This window comes from Ostrea edulis, chromosome 10 (genome assembly GCF_947568905.1).
Source record: "Ostrea edulis chromosome 10, xbOstEdul1.1, whole genome shotgun sequence".
Taxonomy (NCBI): domain Eukaryota; kingdom Metazoa; phylum Mollusca; class Bivalvia; order Ostreida; family Ostreidae; genus Ostrea; species Ostrea edulis.
In genome coordinates, this window is record NC_079173.1 from 38,314,891 (window position 1) to 38,341,966 (window position 27,076).

Sequence of the window (27,076 nt, forward strand, 5' to 3'; positions counted from 1 at the left end):
TATTTATAATGTAGGTTTATACTCTTTAGTCAGATTATCTCTCTCTCTCTCTCTCTCTCTCTCTCTCTCTCTCTCTCTCTCTCTCTCTCATAATCAAACACTTCTGTACTTTTACAAAACATCACAAAAGATGTACTGTGGAATTTGTACAAAACGTTTATTAAAAGATATAGAAAGGATAATTTGTACCAAGTTTGAAGAAGATGAAAAGTGTGAAAAGTTTACAACGACGACAACACCAACGACAGACAACGAACAATTCTTTTTTATTAGAATAGCTCACTTGAGACTTCCGACTTTTTATTTCGTTAGACTCTATTACGATTTTCTTAAGCCATAGAAATATAGTCTCAACCAAATGGAAGTTTTACCACTGTTTATTTTCTTTGTTTTGTCTCATCAACATATGCACTTTTTAGCAATGCTTATATCCATCATGTCCATTAAATTGGTTCGCCTCAACAGCCAGCGGCACATCTATCATTGGTACTTGTGCAGTGACTCTCGCAGATGATACGATCAGAGACGTAGGAATACGTCAATCCACACGTCACTCTGCAGCTGCGCTCTGTAGATTGACAAGAATGAATGCAGCTATTTAGATCCCCATTTGTCATTCCCATCAAAAGTAGGACGGAGACTATAATTAAAATTTTTGGTTGCATTTTGTCTTTGCAAAGTATCTGAAACACAAGAATTAACAACCCATTATTGTACGCATGTGCAACTCAGGTACATGTAGTGAACTATTGGTCTAATTCGATCACCGACCATAGTATACTACATGTATACATGTCTTCCGAAACATAAATGCGCATGCCTGCCTTTATTCCGGAACCCCATACACAATAAACACCACTCGGCCAACCTCGGAATATTCATACCTCATACTAATGTAGGGTCCGGAAATAGCCGAGGTTGGCCGAATGAATGAACACAAGCAATCGTCAAATCGGCCGCAACTTCTTGGTAATTAAGGGATCGGTCAATATATATTGGGGGTGGGGGTGGGGGTGGGGTTGGGACCGATGCAAAGTGCAAGAAGGACACACATTTATTTGACTTACATACTAACTTTTTTTTATTTTCAACATTGATAGGAGAGCTATATATATATATATATATATTTGCAAATGTATCAATAAACAAAATATATTATAAAGTATGACAAACTTTCATTTCAACTATCTTTTAAACAATAATATACTAAATTATATGTATGCTTTCATGTCCAAGTTGAATATACTTGCCACAAATTGCAATAAAATACTAGACCTTTGAAAAATGTTAATATCAAAACATGTAATTAAAAGTAACAAAATTAAAATTAAAGTTTAGACACATCTTTAATAATTTGATAGTTTGCCATTACAACCTACCATTGGCTCAAATGCTGTCTGAATTTTTTCATATGGAGTGTTAGGCCGTTCTTGGCACACTAATTTTGACTACAGATAACTCCGTTTACCTGATCAAGATATAGGGCCCACGGAGGGTGTGACCGGTCGACAGGGGATGCTTACTCATCCTACTCACCCGATCTCACCTCTGGTATATCCAGGGGTCCGTGTTTGCCCAAGTCTCTATTTTGTATTACATATACGAGTTATGAGATTGATCGATGTTTGTTATCTTCACCTTTCATAGAAAATACTGAGATGTGAAAAATACTTGTAAGTACACGAGACAACAATTCAGTAAAACAGTAACTAAAAGTATGCAAAATGTAGTACTTTAAACAACAAATTAACAAAACGAAAAAAAATAAGATGAAAATAATGAGATTTGTAACTTCACTAGACAAATAACGGAACAAACATAACAACGTAAACAGTGGTTTCTCACGAGCTTGAATCCCTCAGCTGACTGGAGAAACAAATTTTAGGTGATAATTTTGAAGAACTCCAGAGATTTTTAAAATGAAGTAAAAATGTTGTTTAATCATACATCAAGATATAGGGCTCACGGCGGGTGTGACCGGTCAACAGGGGATGCTTATTCCTTCTAGGCACCTGATCAACACCTATGGTGTGTCCAGGAGTCCGTGTTTGCCCAACTATCTATTTTGTATTGCTTATAGGAGTTATGAGATTGATCACTGTTCGTTATCTTCACCTTACACATACATGTATATATCTATTTATTATAGAGGACACACATTTTTAAATTTCACATCTGATATAGGACAGCAACTTTTTTTGGTACTTTTAGAATATAGGACCTTGGGTTTTTTAAAAATGGAAATATGGAGTGCACCAGTCCCAACCCCTTGATAAATATTGACCGCTCGCTAACTATCAAGAATATTCAATAACCATAAGCGGTTTCCATATAAATGCAACAAACAGAACAGTTAGAAGTCTTCAAGTTTTGATATCAAAGCTTACTAATTTTTTTAATATTAATTTTTTGAGACGACGATGCGAGAATACAAGGATATCATGCCTCGACCGTGCGCATTTTTTCTGCGCCGTAAGTCAAAGGTTTTTATAAAGGGTAGATATCTAGCTCTCTGGCCTGCGAGTCTGTCAGACTGTCCCAATATTTTGCTAGAGAACCATGATACAAAGTTGCAGATGATTTTCCGACAAGTTGTCCATGAAATATATCGTGAAATGTCTCAACAAAAATGAAATATTTGAAGAAATTTGCTTTTCGTATTTTTGACAACCATTGTGGGACTTGCATTTCACAAAAGAGAGAGAGAGAGAGAGAGAGAGAGAGAGAGAGAGAGAGAGAGAGAGAGGAGCGGTTAGAAAAAATTGTCATGAAAACTTTCAATTATAGTCGGTATCAGGATGAAACATTTATTTATCGGCTAATCACTCTGACATTAGTAACTCAAGTTTACCCACTCAACAGCAGCTGCTGGTAAAGAGAGCGAAAACAAAAAAATTCCTGACGAGGGGACGATGAATTTGCTGCCATGGCTCAGGGGCTTCAATTGCCTTACCTTATAAAAACTGTCCAAGTCTTGGTTTATGCTTCCCCCTCAGGTAAAGCGATCGGCTGTGTCAATATGCAATGCCTTTCTGTCCTTGATATATGCATCGCCAAAAGTCACTTTTGCAATCATCTCCAGTCACGATTACTAACCCCTCTTGATAAACTCGCAAAGGGCATTTTGGTCTAGTTCCTTATGCACAGGTGCTATCGTTCCAGTAACAGTGCGTCACGTACGTCACTCGAATTTTGGGGATAGGCTTCTTAAAAATTCCAATTAAATAGATTTTACTTTTGTTCTAAGTGACTAATTCACATTGGTACAAGGAGAAGGGTCTTTTGTAAAACCTAAAATACATTATAAATCTGTGCTTTCTATCAATTGATAACTTAATATCCATTAATATTTTGTGTAACTAGATGAACCCCACAATGCACTATGAGTGTCTCCCCTGTGTATATACATGAAACCCACAATGCACTAGAGTGTCTCCCCTGTGAAAACGCATAAACCCCACAATGCACTATGAGTGTCTCCCCTGTGTATACACATGGACCCCGCAATGTACTATGAGTGTCTCCCCTGTGTATACACATGAACCTCACAATGCACTATGAGTGTCTCCCCTGTGTATACACATGAACCTAACAATGCACTATGAGTGTCTCCCATGTGTATACACATGAACCCCACAATGCACTATGAGTGTCTCCCATGTGTATACACATGAACCTCACAATGCACTATGAGTGTCTCCCCTGTGTATACACATGAACCTCACAATGCACTATGAGTGTCTCCCCTGTGTATACACATGAACCTCACAATGCACTATGAGTGTCTCTCCTGTGTATACACATGAACCTCACAATGCACTATGAGTGTCTCCCCTGTGTATACACATGAACCTCACAATGCACTATGAGTGTCTCCCCCTGTGTATACACATGAACCTCACAATGCACTATGAGTGTCTCCCCTGTGTATACACATGAACCTCACAATGCACTATGAGTGTCTCTCCTGTGTATACACATGAACCTCACAATGCACTATGAGTGTCTCCCCTGTGTATACACATGAACCTCACAATGCACTATGAGTGTCTCCCCTGTGTATACACATGAACCTAACAATGCACTATGAGTGTCTCCCATGTGTATACACATGAACCCCACAATGCACTATGAGTGTCTCCCATGTGTATACACATGAACCTCACAATGCACTATGAGTGTCTCCCCTGTGTATACACATGAACCTCACAATGCACTATGAGTGTCTCCCCTGTGTATACACATGAACCTCACAATGCACTATGAGTGTCTCTCCTGTGTATACACATGAACCTCACAATGCACTATGAGTGTCTCCCCTGTGTATACACATGAACCTCACAATGCACTATGAGTGTCTCCCCCTGTGTATACACATGAACCTTACAATGCATCACGAGTGTCTCTCCTGTGTATACACATGAACCTTACAATGCATGACGAGTGTCTCTCCTGTATACATATATTAATATCGCAGTGCACTATGATTTTTGCTATAGGTTTACAGTGACACTACTTTTTAATTAGGGGAGGTCTGGGGAACACATGTAACGGTCTCCGTTACAATCAGTAATATATTGTTGTGAAACTACTGAGCGACATTGAACAACATATTACATCAGTGATTAATTGCATCTATGATTGATAGTTAATCGGGATTCAAATTCATGATCTTCATCTTTTGTTTTGGGTTTGTTCTCTCTCATTTTTGTTTGTTGCTATGATTTGTTTTGTTTTGATGTTTTTTTAGTTATTTATGCCCTTTTTTGTTTTGTTTATTTGATTTTTAGAAATAACGTAAAGACATGGTCTTGGAAATTTAGATATAATGCGCTAATAGTTTGATTGGAATATGTACTTGTAGTTTAATTTGATGAACATTGGGGACAATCAATAAACTGTAACCTGAAACGATAACTTGAAATGCTCCCTAAAATAGTGAAAACAAAAACACTATATTCCAGATATATACCCAACAGGCCAAACTAAAGTAACAAAAGGAAAAACAAATAAAGCATATTATGCTTTCTTTTACAATATTTATTTTATGCTACCACAATTTAGACTTTAAGTAATCTAAAATCATTACGAAATTTACTTATATGTAAAACCATTCCATCATGAAGGACGGAGATAACGAACAGTGATCAATCCTATAACTCCCACCAGGAATATAGTCCTATAACTCCCACAAGCAATATAGTCCTATAACTCACACAGTCAATATAGTCCTATAACTCCCACCAGGAATATAGTCCTATAACTCCCACAAGGAATATACTCCTATGACTACCACCAGGAATATAGTCCTATAACTCCCACAATCAATATAGAATAAATAGTTCGGCAAACACGGATCCCTGGACATATCAGAAGTGGGATCAGGCGTCTAGGGGGAGTAATCATACCCTGTTGACCGTTCACATCATCCTGTCTGAACCTTGCATGATATTAATTTTGTATATTTTTTTTCTTTTCACATGTGATATATAGATATTTATACCATGGGTGTCAAAAGCATTTGCCGTTAACATAGGGAGACGGACTGGTATAACTTGCTAACTTTTTTTCGGAATCATATTGCTACTATGAAAATGATTGATTGATTGATTGAATATTGTTTAACGTCCCTCTCGAAAATATTTCATTCATATGGAAACGTCACCACTGCCAGTGAAGGGCTGCAAAATTTAGGTCTTTGCTCGGCGCTTATGGCCATTGAGCAGAAAGGGATCTTTATCGTGCCACACCTGCTGTGACAAGGAACCTGGGTTTTTGCGGTCTCATACTTTTTAGAATTATAATTGTGATTTATAATACAATATGATATGTATAAACTAAACTAACAACATCTACAAAACGCGATTTAATTGTTGTTACAAGCGTACTCAAACGTACCCTAGCGTGCTATGTTTGTAGTACCGTAAACAAACCACGGTGAGCCCTATGCCTTGATCAAGTAAATGGAGTAATCAGTACTCAAGACCTGGCTGCCAAGAACGGTCTAACAATCGCTGAAATCATCCTGTTGATCATGATGTTGATTTGTTACTTTTCAATAAGATATCTAAGTACGAAGCCGATGTGGAGGATACAGTGGTCTATTTTATCTCGAGTTCACAGGGATGTATTGGATCGAGATATGAATGAAAATCATTATTGTTAATAGCTAAAACGTGGTCGCTCTATCTAAATATCGAGTTGAAGTGTTATAGTGAGAGATGTATAAGCTTTTGGATGAATTATACCTCACAGAATATATAAAAAAAATCCCAGGTCAGCTAACAAAGCAACACAATCCGTCCCCATGGTAATTCTTATAAACTGTTGGAAGACCTAATAACCAAAGACTACCAATCTATTGCCAAGGAGGAACTCCAGCATATTTTTATTTCAATTTCAGAGCACTTATTTGGAATCAGAGGGACTTGAAGAACCGATTGCTTATGATGTCAAAAAATATAGTCCTTAAATTATCATGGGGAATGGTTGTGCAAAGTGTTCAGAAGTCATACGTTTTTGTGCCGTTGTTTTGAGAATTGAGTATCCAAATAAAAGTGAAATTTTCTGTGCTTTATATTAAACATTTCTTCACTTAGGGCAGTTATGTTCATTTAAGAGTTAATTGCTATTTCCCTGCTTTTTATAAAAATATTTCAAATGCAAAGTGTATCATGTTTGGTCCTCTTAAAGACCGAGGAAATAAGCACCGCCTTCAATTTTACCTGGTCTGTAAACCCCTGTCAATCAGGAGAAATTTAGCTTCAGATTGGATGCTAGAAATTGATGGACATTTAGTTACTAATCCGTGTTGATACATTGTCCACCTCGTCTCTCGATCGAGGCGTCCGTGAAATTTTTGATGTTTACCGCGTAGTATGCCAGCTCGATAGAGAAAGTTTTGATAAGAAAATTATGGCTTTGTATTACATCTATAGTCACAAAATATCATGAATTGAGTAGAAAATCTTACATATAATTACATCAATTATAATAAATTATGATGGGTTGTGTTTAGGAAGAGGTCCGATAGATAATTATGGATGGTTAGAACATCATTTACATGGACATGGATTAAATGCTCAAGAGACTGTACCGACTCTCATTGGAAATGTCGTGTTTATATATTATTATCAAAATTTTAATTATGAGTAAATACTTCATTAAAATTCCGTTTATATTCAGTTGAAATTTTATCAGCGTCATTTTACGACGAAACATGGCAACAAAAGTAACTGCAACTCTATCAGAAGAGAAATTATCCGCTGTAAGGGCCCTTTTTGCATACAATGGTGGGGATTGGGATGCCGAGGAAGAAGTTATATCTGAGGAAGTACCCTCTTCGTCTGGACCAGCTATTGAGGGAAATGCCGGAAGAGCTGAATGTCCCGACTGTTGGTGTAGGCCGTGCGTTATGGACGAGTCGCACAGACAACTTTGGTGGCCAGAAAATCCCGGTGTGCCGTCCAGAAAAAATAAATCTAACAGAAAAAAACTTTATAAGAAATTCTGGACTATTTTGAGTCATCGTGGGGTGTGGGACGATGATCGTTATATCGCCAGAAAATCCGCCGCAGTACGAAGGGATTCTTGTAGGAATCTGTATGTTTGGTAGACGCACGGATACAAGAGAGATATCATGCCTGACTGTGTTATTAAATATTTCTTCACTTAGGGCAGTTATGTTCATTAAAGAGTTCATTTCTATTTCCCTATTTCCGTGCATTATATATATATATATATATATAAAGAGAGAAAAACAGCAAATAGATAGAGATAATCTTTACATACGTTCATTGGAAATATTATGATCCATATGGGCGCTGCCATTTTGTTTTGTTAATTTGTTGCTTCTACAGTTATTCGTGTTTTGATTTTTAATACCAAAAAATACAAGACTGACTTGCAATTTGTAATTCAAACATCCAATTTGTTGTAAATGAATGATACAATTATTATTATTACATTTTTTAGCCAATTTGAATCATCAAATAGAAAAACAGCAATACGACTAAATAAATGGAAGAGTTTATGAGTTTCATTTTTTATGTCATACATTAAAATATAACTTATTTAATGTTGACAGCCAACAATTTGACCTTCTAAATGCAGGAATAAAAAAACATAATTTGTGTTATGTAAACATTTATAAGTAAACAAACAAATCAGTGAAACATCAATTTTATAATACAATGCATCGTGCAAGATGATATTTATTTTGAGTACATATACACCACAAACAACACGTAATACAAAGCAATTATAGACATTGTTTGACAAAACACAAACTTGTAATATTTATATTTTCAAGATATCAAAAATGTGCTTCCCTCGCCGCCCAGGAAAAACCATAGATAAAAATCACAACGTTTGTGAAAAACTATGGAAACCTGTGTGTCCGCGGCAATATAGTGCGAGGTAAACAAAATAAATGGCGGACCCTCATTTTTACAACAACAACAACAAAAGAAATTGCTGTTTTAATTCAAATAAAACTAACATAAAAAAACGAGACTTGCTCAAGAAGAGCGTGCGTGCGCTAGAAAGTGACAACACAGCCCCGGGATTCGCAATCGAACACGTAATAATAATACACTTAAATATCATAGGTCATTGCTATGTAAGCTTTTCGAAATAACCCCACGACACTTCCGCTATTGAAATTCTAAACATATTGTAAATTGTTTAACGTCCCTTGAGAGAATTTTTCACTGATATGGAAACGTCACCATTGCCGGTGAAGGTCTGCAAAATTTAGGCCTACGCTCGGCGCTTATGGCCTTTGAGCAGGGAGGAATCTATATCGTGCCACATCTGTTGTGACACGGGGCCTCTGTTTTTGCGGTCTCATCCGAAGAACCCTCCCATTTAGTCACCTCTTATGACAAGCAAGGGGTATTGAGGACCATTCTAACCTGGATTCCCAAAGGATCAGTGTATCTGTGCCATGTCTTCATTTCAATTGACTTGTGGATGAGAGGTGAAGAAGATGAACAGTGATTAATCTCATAATTCTAAAAGATTACAAAAAATCAAAGATAGGGTAAACACGGACCCCTTGACAGAACAGAGTTGGATCAAGTGCCAAGAATGAGTAAGCATTCCCTGTTCACCGGTCACATCCGTCCTGGGCCTGCTGTATTGATTAGGTAAACGGAGTAATCAGTAGTTGAAATAAATGTGTAAAGAAAGACCTAACATCTGGTACGAAACACGTCATATATTATTGGACCCAGTGATAGTTCCTATTTGCGAATTAAATCACTAAGTAAATATGATAGAATGTACGTAATGCTGACGTTATAGAGGACTTTTCAAACCCTTGTCAGTTGCTTTCTGAATTGAAATAGAGCATGGGAACATACATATCTTGTGATCAGTCATAAAAACCTGTTAATTTGTTACACACTAATCTGATTCTACGTAAAATACTCTGAACTTCCTATCAAAAAGATGCAAAGATGATGGAGTTCAACCTTGCCAATATTTAAACAATCTCTTAACTCCACATTTGGAAAGATCGGAAACGATTCATCAAACGTGAAAATCAAGGAATAGTGATCGATTTCATTCCTATAAATAATACAATACCAGAGTAGGGCAAACAAGAACCCGGACACAGATATCTATAGTTCTGGAATTCCAAATTTAATGTAACGCATGAGTCATTTTCCATAGGGCTTGTTAATGAAATAAGAATACAAGGTATTTGATTTTCGTCTATTCGTGAAGGAAATCATTTTAGTTTCAAAGATATTTACTGTTTTTTCATGTTACAACTCAATAGCTCTCCTGTCAATGAGGTGTGACTTGACAATATAAAAAGGACAGTGTATTGAAATGCATTCGCTTTTTTCACGATGATGATTATATTGCATAAATATTTAGACTCCAATTTTCTCTAAGTTTTAAAACTTGCAATACACGAGGCCTTATGTCTTTGATAAACATGTTCAGTTTACAGGGATTTCGGACGTATCGATTAAAATTTCACATCAGATGTCCGCTGCTTACTTCTTCATACGTTCATAATGCTCTTCGTGTAGACGTTACATGACTCAATTTTTCCTCAGCAGCATCAACTGCCATTTTAATGAAAGACACTGTATACTTAATCTCAAAAACCTTACAATTGATCAAAACATTTTTCTTGTGATATTGGACCTAGAGAAGGAAATTGAATATTATATTTTGGCTTTCTTAATATTTTTTGTCTATTTTACTTCATTTAGATCAGTTTTACCCATTTTCACCTTCTTTCAAGTTTCAGGTATTTCAGGTCTTTAGTAGCAGATAGAGTCAGGATCTTTTCTAAAAGAAACAACCAAGATAGAACGAATATAGAAACATTATTAAAATACATGTATGAGGAAGTAACTAAAGTATATTTGGTATGAAATTTTAATTGATAGGTCCAAAATCTTCCACACTAGTCTGAATTCCGCTGCTGTCATAGGCAAGATACAACCAGTTGACCTGGACCGGTAACTGTCCTACTAACAACAAACAGGTGGAATCTAGAGAGCTATGACGAATATCTCTGTTATTTCAAGAACCTGTTGCTGGGACATATAGTTAGTTATAACATTATTCTATGCAGGGAGACCGGCAAATTACGCATATCGCACCTAGTTTCTGGTTGTTTAGCCAATTGAAGCGAGTGGGTAGTTTTATTTATCTGGGTAAGAGTTAGACCCATTTCTATAGTAATGGTATCACAGAGTTCGGGCCCAGAACGGGCTTAGCCTCCGTGCATTTTGGTAACACTTTATCAAACAAGAAATGTTACAAATATCAAATAAACTATTGTCGTATCCAGGTGATTCTATCTAATTTCTAGAATAAGGTAGCGAGGATTAATGTAAATAGACAGATATATACTTATATTTATATTGATTGATATACACACGAACTCAAGTACGTGGTGCGGTATGTGTAGAATTGATTATCTCGGTATTGCTTCTTTTTTAGGAATTAAAGTAAGTTTTGCTCATTTTTGCTCATTCTATTTAGCAAATAACATAGGAAAGTCAACCCATTAAACATGTCAATTGCATTTAAATTCTTTATCTGAGAATCTCATCAAATGGAAAGTAACATATCGAATGTTGAACTGGCTGTTATTTTACAATTGTAACAGACGGAAATGCACTCTCAGACATTGAATTCATCGTGTTAATATATCACAATAAGCTAAATTGGCTGATAGTAGAATCATCAAAATCTCCGGATGTATGTACTTACACTGTAGTACGCGGAACTTATCCATCTATTGGCGACGAGTGTTGTATTCCGATTGTTTGTATGCCAACTAATGATGACTTAAAACTTTGTTTAAAGATATTATGTACAAACAAATATGAAAGGAATACAATCTGCGTTGGGTATTCAGAGATATATACAGATATACAAACCAACGTAGGGTTACCTCAAATTCTAGTGATCGATATTTTTATGGAATCGTAGAAATACGTTCATTTAGATTTATTCAATTGTTTGATTTAATTAGAATTCCACGTCATGATTTGGGTGGATAGCTACATTTTCAAGTTTTTGGGGGGTATTAAACTGAGAATTTCCACACAAGTTTCAAGAAAAAAATTCAACGCATCCTTTATTCGCAACTTTGACAAACCAGTAGTTGCCATGAAACTTTATCGATCCCACAACACGAAGAACATGCCCTACTATTACAAATCACCTATCCAAGGACGTTAACAGTCGATGCCAGCACTTGCAAGACCGTGAACAAAGCTAAGACAACTGATGAACAGAAAGACCAGGATTATAGTTTGTAACCATTTAATGTAAGCACGATGACTGATAAGAAAGCATAATGTTTCACAATTTTCAATACCCAATAGTAAATTGATTATTGTTAGGCTGTTCTTAACACATTGATTTTGACTACGGATTTCTCCGTTTGCCTGATCAAGACATGCAGGGCTCACAGCGGGTGTAACCGGTCGACACGTGATGTTTACATTTCCTAGGCACCTGATCCAACCTCTGCATGCATCAACTCATCAACAAAATTCTAAACAAAAAAGTGAGGATGGGTTAATTATCATTCATGGGACTGTGATCAATAATCTTTTCGCTAAAGCCAATGCTCATCATCCATTACTGAAATTCACACACTTAATTTCAAAGTAAAGTATGCATATCGTAGATAAAATTACATACAAAGGAAACTAATTCAACAGTGATCAATCTCGTAACATATGAAAGGTGAAAATAACGAACGTTGATCATCCTGAATTCAAGTTGAATCGAATATATTTTATTTTGTTTGTGTCTATGTATATTTGATAGATATTGTTTTATTCTCTTCATTTCTCAGCTTTTCGTTTGGAAAATTATTTCAAATATCGATATAGAGAAACTTCACAGCAAATTATATTTTTACGGTCTGTAAACTTTTGTGATTTTAGCTAGTTGTACTGCCAGGACGCGCTTGCATAATGCAATATAGCGTCATATGTATAGTATAACTTTAAAATGCACAAATATATCGTATACGGTGCATAGTGGTTTTAATTTATCATAGAGTATTTGGGTAGGATCAACATGGAAATTGTTTATCGTAGAAGGCGAGTAAATGGGGCGGTCCTTCGGATAAGACCGCAAAAACCGAGGTCCCGTGTCACAGCAGGTGTGGCACGATAAAGATCCCTCCCTGCTCAAAGGTCATAAGCGCCGAACATAGGCCTAAATTTTGTAGCCCTTCACCGGCAATGGTGACGTCTGTTTATCAGTGAAATATTCTCGAGAGGGACGATAAACAATCATTGAAATAATTTAGTTTGATGATACATGTTTTTCTCTTAAGTTTATTGAACTGATTAAGCAACCTGCAGGTCTCTTAGCCAATCTGAAATTGGGTAATGCGTGGTTTTCTGTTGCATTCTGGGATGTATAAGTTGAAATGTAAGATAATATTTCCGCAATGGCAGAATCTGACGTGCTGCATATCAATTATTAGGTCATTCTTTACATAGTGATTTTAACTACAGGTTACTTAGTTTATTGGTCAAAATATATGACTCACATTAGGTGTACCCGGTGAAGAGGGGCTTTTGGTATTCTTCCTAAGCTCCTGATCCCACCTATCATGATGAATTCCATCATAATTTGTATCAGAGTTTAAAAAGACTTATGCTTAATTCTAAAAAAGGAAACATTTTACTGTGACATTGCATCCATACAACAAGATGACATAGCTAACCAGGAACATATATAATGCTCATATGAAGAAATGGTAGAAAATTAGACATGTCTTTCAAATGCGTCATCTAACAACCCAATAAAAAATAAATAAAATGCGCTGTCTCTATACAATAAATGCTTATTATGACAAACATGTAGCCATCCACTTTTAAAGATTAAAAAATGAAACATGTGAAACTACATAATGCCCCCTGTATATGATAACAGCTTAATGCTTCCCGTGTTTGATTATCACCGTGAAGATAAGTTTGAAAGTATATAAGTTTAAGAACGTATAAATCTAGATTTAGATACATCTTGTTTTTATTGAGGACATTGTTTATGTAACAGATTTATTTAGATTGTCTCTTTTTGAAATCAGTTCACTGCCATCATGGTGTTTTACGTCGCGTTAAAAATATTTCAGTCATATCTCCATGGTGATTAAAAGTTGTTAAGTGTACACAGGTGTTGGAGTTTTATATTAGCCTACTACTCCAAGTCTCTTATCTAAATATTGGATATAGTCAATGTATTTCAGGAAATCACAAATAAACATTCAAAATTTAAAAGTAGATAAGGAAACGTTGTTGAAAGTTAACACATTAAAGTTTAAACCAATTATTTCAAATCCGCCATGTCTAAATATAATTTGTATTCAATCAGAACGTAAGTTTCTCGCCAGATGACGATAACATATTAGAACATGTGTTATCTTTATCTTCACGATGACGGAGAGTGTACTGTGTATCGTCACATACTGACACTCTTTATACAACCCTCGGCATATCATCCTCGATATGTATTCCGGAACGGCGTAACCTTCAGACATGGACTGCTAGATAACGTGGTTCAATAAGTCCTTCAACACAGGCTACAGTATAAAGGACATAGATATGAAATTAATTCCGATTTCACAGTAATTGATTAAGCCAAATAGCAGCATTCTAAATCGACAGTTCGAAGCTTCATGTCTGTCCTTAGGGTTGATTTCTGCGGATTTGAACCGTTGTGGATCTGATTATGACTGATGCACCTCCTGTAATACATTACAACATTCGATGTATTGATCGTAAACATACTCATTGATGCAATCAATAAAAATGAAATAATCAATTGTACTACAATATCTAAAATCATAAATGTATATTTCCGTCCAGATACTCAGTAAATGGGTTTGGTATTTTACCTGATCAGAGTTTCCTCGATGCATGTTTACTAATTGTTTCCATTGAAATGAAAATTGTTAGTAGTCTGGTCATTTATATCGAAAATGACCAATTTGTCCATAATTAGTTAAGAGATGAATTCCTGAATAAATACCCTTGGACATCTTTGTCATCGTGTACCATATTTTCAATTCACCATACGGAAAGTAGGTCGTGCAAAAACCACATCATTCAATGTTTGGTTGAAATTCCTACATGATTTCGATACTTCTGATTCCTATCAAAAGCCGAAGTATTGATGAGTTCCCATTACCGCTTAGAAATTAAGGGTCAACCAACAGATACATGTACTTATAACATTTTAAATTTTATAAATTACATAAAAAACTATTAAAAAAGATAAGTGTGTGAGAGAAATCAAAGTTTTGTTCAATATCAGAAGCTTTCACAACTGCCAACACGGTGGCTTAAATATTGTACAAATAAATATTAATCATTATTAAATATTAATCAAATATTAATTATATTATGAATTATATTGAATATTATGCCAGACGATGGGCTGTATGTGAAAATGAAGAACGTGACACCTTGTTAGTATGGTTAAGAAGTGTACGAGGGATATCAAAACCCCGTATTAAACATAGCAACACGAAAGTGCATGTCACCCAGCTTTCTGGGTTTATCAAGTCATAAGTGATAAAATGACTAGACATTAAAAATTAGAGAAATTGAATCATTAGTAATTATGATATTAATTATATTTCATTATCCTCACTGTTTCATTAACAATCATCTTTTAAAATTCCATGCAGATCGTTCAATAAAGAATGGAGAATGTTGGAATCGAATTTTAAGTCATGAACCTTATAGCAGTTTTTTACTCACATTTATCCGTTCTTCTAGGAATACTGAAGATAATGAACTGTGTTCAATATAAACAATCCTATGAAGAACACAACATTGACAATAGGACAAACACGAACCATTAGAAACACCGGCGTGGGATCAGCTGTCTAGGAGGAGGCAATATTCGTTGTTGATCGGACACACCCTCCGTAAACCCTCTGTTTCGATCGTGTAAGCGGGACAATCTGTAGTCAAAACCATTTTATAAAGAAAGGCCAAACAATTAGCATGAAAATGGCCAGACATTATTCAATCCAATGAGACACTGCACCTGCAATCCAGATCACCACATCGGCAATAGAACTTGCAAAATGCCGACCTCAAAGGAGACCGCCGAAATCCTGGTAACAGAAATCAGCTATCAGCATCTGTCCATGATCTCCAAAAATCCCGACCACATGCATACCCTGTCCTTGTCAAAGCAACAGAGAGACACGACCGCTTTTCTGATCTTCTGAAATGTTCAAATAGGATGATATAAAGAATGAATGAAACATTAAATACTTACCAGATTCCATGTTTGTGATTTTTGTCGTTATTATAAACAGCTCAATAAACACGAAGATAGTGTTATTCATTTTTCGATCCCCATTCTCCCCGGACACATAAAATACGCGTATACCGAATAAACATGTAACTTGTACATACAAAGTAAATATATACTATGTAAATACCAAGCAAATGTATGCATCATACTTACCGAGTACATTTGGAGCTTGTAGACACCAATAAAACGTAAAACTTGTAAATACCAAATACAGGTTGATGTTGTACATTCCGGGTAAACATATAACTCGAACATAGCGACGAACCTTCTGTTTTTTTTTTTTGGTTTTTTTTGTTTTGTTCTATATTAGTTTATTATATAGGAAAACAAAAATCTGTACTCACCAGCGTTGACTATTGAATATAAATACCTACCAGTGTTGAATACATCGACAGGGATGCATGTCTCTTACGTTGTCTAGGTAACAGTGCATCGATGGATCTTCCGTGGATTTATTTGAACATTGTTTGTGACGATTCTCATTTATCCCTTTTTATTTTCAATATAATGCGTTTTTTTTTATATCTTTAAATACACGAATTATAAATGCACCCATTTGCTTTACTTTTGGATAATATGTTACAATATGGACATTTATTTGAAATATATAACGATATCACCTTTCTTTTCTCACTACATGTCGATATCTTACCTATTAAGCAATCAGTAATGTATAAGGTATACCATTTTCGAATTATCGACTGAAAATGATTTACTACTTCTTGGAAATAAATTATGATTGTTTTCACGTCATTCAATCACTCTGTTGATAATACCTTAATGACCGACTCAACAAATAAGACAAAGGTGGTGATATAAATATTTGTCAAAGTTGTGTTGACTGTTCTAGAATTTGTAATTGTATACCCCACGTGACAAGTCATACTCGATATCGTCTTAAATTCGTTTCCTCTCGCGGCATCTGTGGAACAATGTTTAACGATATGAAATTACATGTGCATGCATTCGTAGGGCAGTTCATGATATTTTTCAACAAATAGATGAAGAAACGAACTTACTTCCGATGGCATGGGACATTTAGAAATTGGACACAAATACGATCTCTATACATGGAGTTTACCTGATGGATTGGAATTTCTCATGCAAAAATTAAATTTCAAATAGATGTTTTCAATAATCTTAGCGTCAATATATATTATGGCATTGGTTATTGATGGATGTAAATATCAAATGTATATGACGTATACTGCATATTGCTACTTGATTAATCAGTAACAGTGTATCATACAATGTCCACATGTTTTGGTACATGTTGAATACTTGCCAACTCCTGTAATTTTTGTGACGGCAGTGTCTGCCTCAGTGGAAGCTGATCTGAAATCTAAATAGACACAAACTATTGATATACGAAGAGCCACATATATTTCTTTGGACATAAATTAGAAAACATTCCTAAAGATATTTCAGAGTGAAGGGGACATCCGGGAGTTTAATACTTAGTATTTGACAAACGAGATAACACATACTGATAAGGCAAGACATGCATTTTCTTAGCCACCCCTAGATCACCTGTTCACTGGTTTCGTCTGTATGAAAATTGAAAATAACCGATAGTGAACAATCCCATCAATCCAACAAATTAAGATAAGGTCAAACACCAGAGGTGGGGTTGGGAACGTAGATGTAAGCATTCCCTGTTAATAGATCTATAATTTTAAATCATATTGATATTTCACCAACCGTTTGTGAAATGCTACAAAATTTGTTCCATGAAAGACGACCACGAAAGTGACGGTGCTTTAATAATCGTGGCAAAAATTATCATGATATGGGAGAGTAACTCTGTATATCTTGGCGAAAAAACAGTCTCTACAAACACTTTTGGGTTCCCCCTCCCGACAGTACTCAAATGCACGATCATTCGGTAGTGTGAATAAATACCGTATCTAGTAGACGTCTGCGCTATGTTGCGTTGATACTTAGTGTAGGTTTGTAGTTACAGTTTCATCAAATTATTGTAAAAAAAAATATATTGTAATAAACTGACCATACACATCTTGTATTCTGTGTGGACAAATGTCAGACGCATAATGGATGAAAATTGATTAAAATTAAATTAGTTTAAATATACGTACCAAGAACTGTTGTGTCTATGGCGGTAGTGACAGTGGTGGAATCTGAAGAGGTAGAGCTTTAATTAATCTTTTGTACGTACATGTAAATATATATACTGACTGTTGCATATTCATTTTGTTGTCGTAACAAAACATATATCATAGTGTTCGAATAATCAAGTTATACACATTATTAATGATGTCATTGGTATAAGTGGTTGTTTTTCTGCGTGTGTATCTGTGACGCCACTACGAAAGTTTGTTTTATGTCATTGGATGACGTGGCGGGTGGAACATGTAATCATCTGCAGAACTGTCGTTGTGTCATGGAGGAAAAACATAGGGACACTTCGTAATCTTCTCGTCCGTGCAAGTGGCTAGCAAAATTATGTAGAATAATGTGTCCGTAATTCGTGTGATTAACGTGTGTGCGTAATGTGATGAGAATACCCGCACTGGACTGATTCACGGATACGCTGACGCAAACAAGCAGTAGAAAATACAGATCTGCGTTTTGTCCTTATGTGTTATGTTTATATTCTTGTAACTAATTTTGTATAATTAGCATTTTTGTAAAACTGTTCAGCTGAATTTTCTTAGTGCGTCAATTAATCTAGTAGATGTGTGTGATCAGCGTGTGTCTACAAAATATACTATTATACGTTGTTTTCTTCTTCTTTAGAAGCCAGAAATCTATATAGCACTACTGTACAGTTGTTTCTACAATGGTAGTGTGGACCAACAGACATCTGTAGATTAACTGTAGCTTTAGTGCTTGCGATTTTATCAACCGTTTAGTTAGTGTTGAGGAAGGGATAAGTTGTCCAGGAAATTTGAATAACTGATCATGTCTTTGGTCAATGTAATAACACGGTACAAGTATAACAAATGTCCACACGGAGAAGCGGAAACCCTGTATTGGGATAGCGTTTGAAATATATGCTATACATTTTGATAATCTCATTTGCATCGAAACACGTCAGTTTACGCATACAGTCCGAATTCGCAGCTATGTTGAAGCTTGTCGGAGGTTTGAAATGCGTTCAAAACACAAATTGCATTACAAGACCGGTTTTGATATCAACTTGGAATTTATATACTTAAGGTAAGGTTTGCGACATTTTGACATATTGCGAACAAAGGCATGTTAATTATCAGTCTGTTCAGCAGGAACTTATTTTTTAAACTTTTATTTTTAAAACAACTACCCGCGTCGTTTTTTTGACAAGATGGGTTTATTTTTGTAAGGTTTTACATTTTCGGGATTTTGGCAAAGAAACGATCTCTGCAACACTCTTGGGTTTCACGCTACCGACAATAATCAAATGCACGATCATCCGGTAGTGAATTAAGTAACGTATCTGCTAGACTTCTGTGTGAATTAAGTACCGTATCTACTAGACTTCTGTGTGAAGTAAGTACCGTATCTACTAGACTACTGTGTGAATCAAGTACCGTATCTACTAGACTTCTGGGTGAAGTAAGTACCGTATCTACTAGACTTCTGTGTGAATTAAGTGCGTATCTACTAGACTTCTGTGTGAATTAAGTACCATATCTACTAGACTTCTGTGTGAAGTAAGTACCATATCTACTAGACTTCTATGTGAATTAAGTACCGTATCTACTAGACTTAAATGTAAATTAAGTACCGTATCTACTAGACTACTGTGTGAATTAAGTACCGTATCTACTAGACCTCTGTTTCAATTAAGTACCGTATCTACTAGACTTCTGTGTGAATTAAGTACTGTATCTATTAGCCTTCTGTGTGAATTAAGTACCGTATCTACTAGACTTCTGTGTGAATTAAGTACCGTATCTACTAGACTTCTGTATGAATTAAGTACCGTATCTACTAGACTTCTGTATGAATTAAGTACCGTATCTACTAGACTTCTGTGTGAATTAAGTACCGTATCTACTAGACTTCTGTATGAATTAAGTACCCTATCTACTAGACTACTGTGTGAATTAAGTACCGTATCTACTAGACTTCTATGTGAATTAAGTACCGCATCTACTAGACTTCTGTGTGAATTAAGTACCGTATCTACTAGACTTCTGTTTGAATTAAGTACCGTATCTACTAGACTTCTGTGTGAATTAAGTACCGTATCTACTAGACTTCTGTGTGAATTAAGCATCGTATCTACTAGACCTCTGTGTTATGTTGCTTTTATACTTAGTGTAGGTTTGTAGTTGCAGTATCATCTAATTATTGTAAAACAAAGTGTCATAAATTTACCATATACATCGTATATTGTATGTGGCTAAATTGCAGACGCATAATGGATGAAAGTTGATTAAAAGTAAGTTAGTTTAAATAAGTGTAAAATACTTACCAAGAACCGTTGTGTCTATGCCGGTAGTGACAGTGGTGGAATCTGAAGAGGTAGAACTTTAATTAATCTTTTGTATATACATGTAAATATTGCATATTCATTTTGTTTTCGTAACAAAACAGATATCAGAGTGATAGGATAATATAGTTATACACATGTTCCTAATGGTGCCATTGGTATAAGTGGTTTTTGTGTGTGTGTGTATCTGTAGTAGCACTGGGGAAGTTTGTTGTATAACATTGGATGACGTGGCGGGTGGAACATGTAATCATCTGCAGCGCTGTCCTTGTGTCATGGAGGAGAAACATGGGGACACTTCGTAATCCGTTCGTCCGTGCAAGTGTCTAGCAAAATTATGTGGAATAGTGTGTCAGTAATTTGTGTGATTAACGTGTGTGTAATGTAATGAGAATACCCGCACTGGACTGATTCAAGGATACGCTGACCCAAACAAGCTGTAGAACATACCGATCTCTGTTTTGTCCTTGTGTATTATGTTTATATTTTTGTAACTAATTTTGAATAATTAGCATTTTTGTAAAATTTTCAGCTCGTTTTTGTAAGTGCGTCAATTAATCTAGCTTTCAGTAGATGTGTGTAATCGATGCGTGCTGCAAAATAGACTACTATATGTTGTAGTTTTTGCAGAAGCCAGAAACCTAAATCACACTACTGTACAGTTGTTTCTACAATGGTAGTATGGACTAACAAACACGTGTAGGTTAACAGTAGCGTTAGTGCTTGCGATTTTATCAACCGTGTAGTTAGTGTTGATAAAGGAATAAGTTGTCCAAAAAATTTGAATAGCTGATCATGTCCTTGGTCAATGTAATAACACAGTGCAAGCATAACAAATTTTCACACGGAGAAAATTAAACCCTGTATCGGGATAGCTTTCGAAATGTATGTTATACTTTTTGATAATCTCATTTGCATCGAAACACGTCAGTTTACGGTTATAGGCCGAATCCACAGCTATGTTGAGGCTTGTCGGAAGTTTGAAATGCTTTCAAAACATACAATGCATTTTAAGGCCGGTTTTGATTTCAACTTGTAATTCATATACTTAAATACAGACAATTTGCATCGAGGATTCTCTCGCCTATATATTAAGATATTTCTTATGATGGCACATGACTTCGTTGATCACGTGACGGCCATTTATAAGTGTTTGAAATGTTCACATAAATCGTTTCAGCTCAACTGAGTAGTCAATTATTTATAACTCTTTGTTTTATAACTAAACTCACCGAATCCTTGTATACCCGAATTGTGATTGGGAAAAGTGGTAGTATTACTTCGGTACAAAATACACGTATTTCATGAGGAGTTCACATGACCGAAACACTTTCCGAAACTTACCGACACATTCCTGTATTCAAACAAAGCCATCACACAATTAACCCAAGCACACTTCACTTAGAGAACAAACTCCTAATGATTTCCGTGAAAAGATCTCAAATCAATCCTCATCAATTGTCTGTGCTAGACTCTTTTATAAACACATCTTAAACTCTACCCTTAACCACTGGTATAAAACAGGGTACATTTCAAAAGTGTATTTTTTGAAAACATTTTGAAGAAGCTGAATTTCAATCAAGGGTAATTAAGCAAACTATTCTAAAATATTTGGGCATATAATATTTTGCAATACAATTCAAGCACGTGAATTTTCCAATAACGTTCTGACATATAAACAGGCAGTTTGAAATAAGGTCTAAAGTTTACATCTATCCTCGCCGCTTACGGCCATTGAGCAATGAGGATTTTTAGCGTACTACACCTACTGTGAAACAGGAAATTCGTTTCTAAGGTGACGAATGTGGTATACAGGATTTTTTTCAATCTATTGTTCAGTTTCTCATGTGTAAATGTTATTGGATGCCAATTTATCACTTCATCACAAAAATCACCCGTTTCAATAATAAAATTCCCAGGTCTTGGTCAACAGATTCTAGTATGTATGTAACTTTGAAAACCAAGTGTCATTATGACACTTTGCAATGTATGTAGGGGTTGTATTAAATAGAACATTGCATTTTGAATATCGGAGCTGATCTTCGATTGATATATTTGATAATATTTCAAAAACCTTTATATAGTATCATATCGACGTTGAATGTTCTAGTTTGTACCTTGTTCATCCACGTATGTCAAGCACGACAAAATACTTGGTAGAAAATATAGTGACTTTTAAGACATTGGTAAGCTAATAGCGACACTAAAGAAGAATTCCACCATATTTCCTCCCGATCCCCTGTCATATAAACCCCATATTTATTTGCCACATCTGACTGAATTAGCATCGAGCAGTGCACATCTTCGATAGTAATGTATCGGGTATGTGAAATACACGGAGTGCTTTAGTAAAATGGTATGTGTATGCTGAACAGGAGAATAAAGATATTGAAAATAAGTAGTACAAATAGAAAACTTAATCATTTTAGGTGATAGTATGGATAATGTATTGGTGTTTTACACGTTTGCACCAGACCGCAGACGTTTGTAGTAAGCATGTCGAAATATGTAACAAATGTGTGTACACTCCTATAAGTTTATCAGGATAGTTTGATAGGACGAAATACTTAGAAAACATGAATTAAGATTAAATAGAGATACTTAAGAACTACGATCCGCATTGCCATGTACAATAAGGAGATATATCAACAACATGTAAGTATTAATCTTCGACTACTAAGGACACGAGATGTGAAAATATATGATATTTATTTTGTTGATTTAAATATTTCACAATGTACAAATGAAAACTGCAATAAAGACGTTGTCACACCGTTACACAGACGGAGACACACAGCTTGTGCCGATCAGCTGTATTCAATCAGAGGAAAACATCATAGTAGAAAATATTTTCTGAACCAATGAAGCTTATTGACTACTGACTCTCACTGTGGTTTATAGCAATCACATGTAGATGTGTCAATAGTGCTCTAATGTCTAAGTTATTTGATACCAATAATCATCATTGCGTACATCCTGAGGTCTACACAGAAAATACATAAGCGAGATTAAATAGGATGCTTTAGGGAAAAGTCAGCTTACGCTTGCACAAGAATATATTTTCACCACAGCTGATCGGAACATGGGTCAGACTCTTCCATCAAGCCTAGAAATGTTAACGGCAGGGTTGAAAAAAATCCAATCGATGTCCCTATTGCACTGGACCTTGACGGTGTGACCTTTATTTGTAGATACGACGTAACAGGGTACATGTAGCAAGTGATGGCAGACATGGAGAGAGAACTCAGATTACGCATACACATGTACATGTTTATTGAAATCAGATAATGTATGTCTTATAAAGAAGAATATTGATAGAAACAACGTTCTAGGTGTATTCTGTAAAGTTTCTTTCGTAATAAAAACAATTAATGTTATAGAGTGAACGCCAAATATAATGAACACTGATTAGTATCATAACTTCCAAAAAGAATGCAAAATAGGAAGTTGGGCAAACACGGGCCCCTGGATATACCCACGTACCAGCACCACTTTACACGGAGCTTTTGTAATGAAAAGCGATATTGAAATTTGTGAGCATCGCTATTTTGTTGCCAAATCTAAATCAGTGGATTGGGTGCGTTTAAGAAACTCAAACGTTAACCTATTAACTGGACCACATTATATCCTCTGTTGAATTTGAACATTGATGTTCAAATGAAATACAAGGATGGCTCTAAGCTTCTCAGTTTAAAGATCAAAGTTACAAATATAAGATACGTGGGGCCTATGGGTCATTCCAGCCCTAACAGTGAGATTTGATGAACTATTGGATTTAGATTAAAAAAAAAAACCACTTTTCAACATATTTGTATTTGAGCATAACATATCAGGTCTCCATTAGGAATTCCTGTAGGCCACTTTATAAAGGACAACAATCGTGTTTGACATATCAGCAAGCGAATATGTCGGTGTCAGCGGCGGTGGGCCTTTTCGGAATTGAGCGTTTTGAGATTCAGTGTAAATATAGTGTGTATTGTTTACGGAACTTTGATTGTGAAATCGCTGGATTCAGTAGGTTGGTTGAGTATTTGTTTTTTGTTCTGTCGAAAATTCAGAAATGCCTTGTCAACTGCTGCTCCACTATTTATCCATGTTGTCCGTCTTCTCGTATATAAATTATGTACATTTATATATTTCAATGCCTGCACTAACTAGGTCAACTACTTGAAACGAATGAATAAAAAAAATCAGTTATATTCAGACATCACCAGCTTTGGTGAAGTGTCACACAGTTAGACCTATGGCTAGCGCGTACGGCCGTTTCAAGATTTATATAAAAAAAATTGCCAACACTCTCTGCTACACCGGACCTCTGTAATTTAGGTCATATCTGAAAGACCCGTGTTCTCACTTCGAAGTTATACGCCTTTGGCGAAGGAGCAATCACTACTGATATATTGATACAGACATGGCACGAGTGAGTCTCGAACTCACAACCTCCCAGTTATGATGCAAACGCTCTACCATGGAGCTTACCGTGACGCCGAGCTCAAAATTTGTATTGATCGATTATTTGGAATTCCAAATTTCATTTTTCTGCATTTTGTAAATTCTAAACCTTTTTGAAAAATAAATCCTTTATACTACTATTATTGTATCAATTTAAAAGGGAATTATAGTAATACTTTTTTATATTGGCGTACTCATATCTACAGATAAAAAAAACGAGAAAGGTGATGCGTACGTTTGCTACAATAAAAACGGTCGTTATATCCATACAATTATAATTTAAGCAGGTCAAGTCCTTATATATCTTGCAATATATGATAAATGCACTATGTAGCTACTGGAGACGCATTTTGCGAGTTTTGTTGATTCCTTCTGGTCACTAATGGTGTACGTAGATGTATTTTGTTCTGATACAGATGTTTTATAATACATCAGTTAAAATATTATTTAGATTACATGGATACATATACCAGATAGCATGCCTGTCGTTGAGACCAGACCAGTGTCTGTAACCCTAAAGGTATTTTTTTTTACCTGAATCACAAACTACTTCTTGAAGTGAAATGTCTTTCAGCAACGTTTCTTTTAAATCAAGAGGGTTTTGACAGGAAGGTTCCGTACTCCACGAGTAGGGCTTTAACTGCACTCGCCTTGTTTTCATAAAGCGGATAAAGGAGACTACTTGGCAATCACAATGTAGAGGGTTTCTGCCTACACCACTGAAAAAACAAACAATCAAAGTCATTTATTGATAAACGAGAGAGTTGTATAAAGGAAGGTGAAGATAAGAAACAGTAACCAATCTCAACTCTTATATATATTACAAATTAGAGAGTTGGGTAAACGCGGACCACTGCATATACCAGAGCTGCGATCAGGGGCCTAGGAGGAGTAAGTATTCCCTGTCAACCGGTCACACCCAACATGCACCCTATATCATGATCAGGTAAACGGAGTTATCGGTAGTCAAAATTAATGTGCCAATAATTTGAGCCAAGTAAATGTTGTATTGACGAACTAGATCGTTGTAACGACCATAATATATGCAAAATGCTGACTTTAAACGAGACTGAATAAAAAACCCTGCAGCTTTGACTTGTTTGTCAGTAGCCTCGATTTAAAAACTGACAATCCACAGAACAAGGTTGTGCGAATGGAATCAGTTGAATGGAATCAGTTGAGATATATAGAAACCATATATGGGAAGTTGAATTCATAATAGAATATTGAAACACTACTACATCGGTGGTCTTTGGGAACATTGTCAGTGTTGTTCCATCACCTGGGAGTTGTCTCCTCGCATAAGCTTCTCCACTGTTGTTTGGAAGTATTTTTACTGTATGTCAATTCAAGATCCAAGGAATATGCGTTACATAGGGTATGTTATGACATAATAATGAAGTAGACTTGCATTCACGTGTAGAAGGTTTCGTGTTTGCCCTACGCTTCATTTCGTATTCTTTATAGGAATTATAAGATTAACCACTGTTCGTTAACTTCATTTTTACAACCATCGTGAATAATCTGGGAAAATGCTGTTATTGAGTCATGAGTCTGTATTAGGTATAATGTCGAAGTAGACCTGCATATCATGTTTCTTTTTCGATCAAGAAAAAAATATCCAGCTAAATATCATTTGAATTGTGAGAGATAATCTTTAATTCAAATGTTTTCTAAAGCATCTCTTCTAGATGCCTTGATAAAATTAATAGTATGAGAGATCAGTCGGAATCCTTTCTTCAGGCGAATGGAATATTTGATGTGCAGCTCTTTATTTTTTTTTTTATCCCTTTTAGGAGTCATGAGATTGATCACTGTTGGTAATCTATACCTCCCATTCATACATAATATGGCAACACACTATCTAATGAGGGTGTATGATTCTAATCTCCATACGGATAATATCATGGATTTTCAACAGATAAAGATCTTGATATTTTAAGTGAAATTATTCCTACATACCTAGTGTTAAATATACTTAAGTGTGTTAGGGATAATTGTGATCAACATTACACGGAAATATGAAGAAAACGAACTGTGATCAATGAAAACATAGAGAAAACGAGCAGAGAGTTATAGTGTATATGCCGGTAGTGAGAGAGATGGAGTTACCTCCCTTGGATGAATTATAGCATTCAAATGCTTGATGCGTTAAGAGTTAATGATGACATTGAAGTCTTGTATCATTAGGTCGAATGTTTTTTTTTACCTGTATCATGCCAATTATGAAGCTGTTATTTATATACTGATTTAACTAGGGTTACTCCATTGATCGGATCACTATAGTGGAATTATAGCGACTGTGACCTTTTAACAGGATATGTTTGTTTCTTTTAGGCACCTGATCCCACA

General features: G+C 35.6%; 1 protein-coding gene and 1 long non-coding RNA gene across 8 annotated transcripts in view; both read right to left on the minus strand.

Annotated features, from left to right (window-relative positions):
* Positions 1 to 361: 361 nt before the first annotated feature.
* On the minus strand, positions 362 to 3,347 carry LOC125666014 (uncharacterized). Its single transcript, XR_007366453.2, has 2 exons — positions 2,954 to 3,347; positions 362 to 683 (listed from the first exon to the last, which is right to left on the minus strand). It is a non-coding gene; the product is annotated as an uncharacterized LOC125666014 (long non-coding RNA).
* Positions 3,348 to 8,128: 4,781 nt separating this feature from the next.
* LOC125666012 (leucine-rich repeat-containing protein 15-like) overlaps positions 8,129 to 27,076 on the minus strand; it is a 304,143-nt gene continuing 285,195 nt past the window's right edge. For 2 of the 7 annotated variants that reach the window (XM_056151253.1, XM_056151256.1), the window contains 8 exons: positions 25,259 to 25,443; positions 20,255 to 20,296; positions 17,931 to 17,972; positions 15,559 to 17,176; positions 15,365 to 15,472; positions 15,267 to 15,289; positions 14,399 to 14,655; positions 8,129 to 14,248 (listed from right to left, as the gene is read on the minus strand). In XM_056151253.1, coding sequence (XP_056007228.1) covers positions 17,064 to 17,176; positions 17,931 to 17,972; positions 20,255 to 20,296; positions 25,259 to 25,443 — 382 coding nt within the window. In that variant the 3' untranslated portion in view covers positions 8,129 to 14,248; positions 14,399 to 14,655; positions 15,267 to 15,289; positions 15,365 to 15,472; positions 15,559 to 17,063. The remainder of the gene's footprint in view (positions 14,249 to 14,398; positions 14,656 to 15,266; positions 15,290 to 15,364; positions 15,473 to 15,558; positions 17,177 to 17,930; positions 17,973 to 20,254; positions 20,297 to 25,258; positions 25,444 to 27,076) is intronic. The other 5 variants (XM_056151249.1, XM_056151252.1, XM_056151247.1 and 2 more) reach the window with 5 other exon arrangements.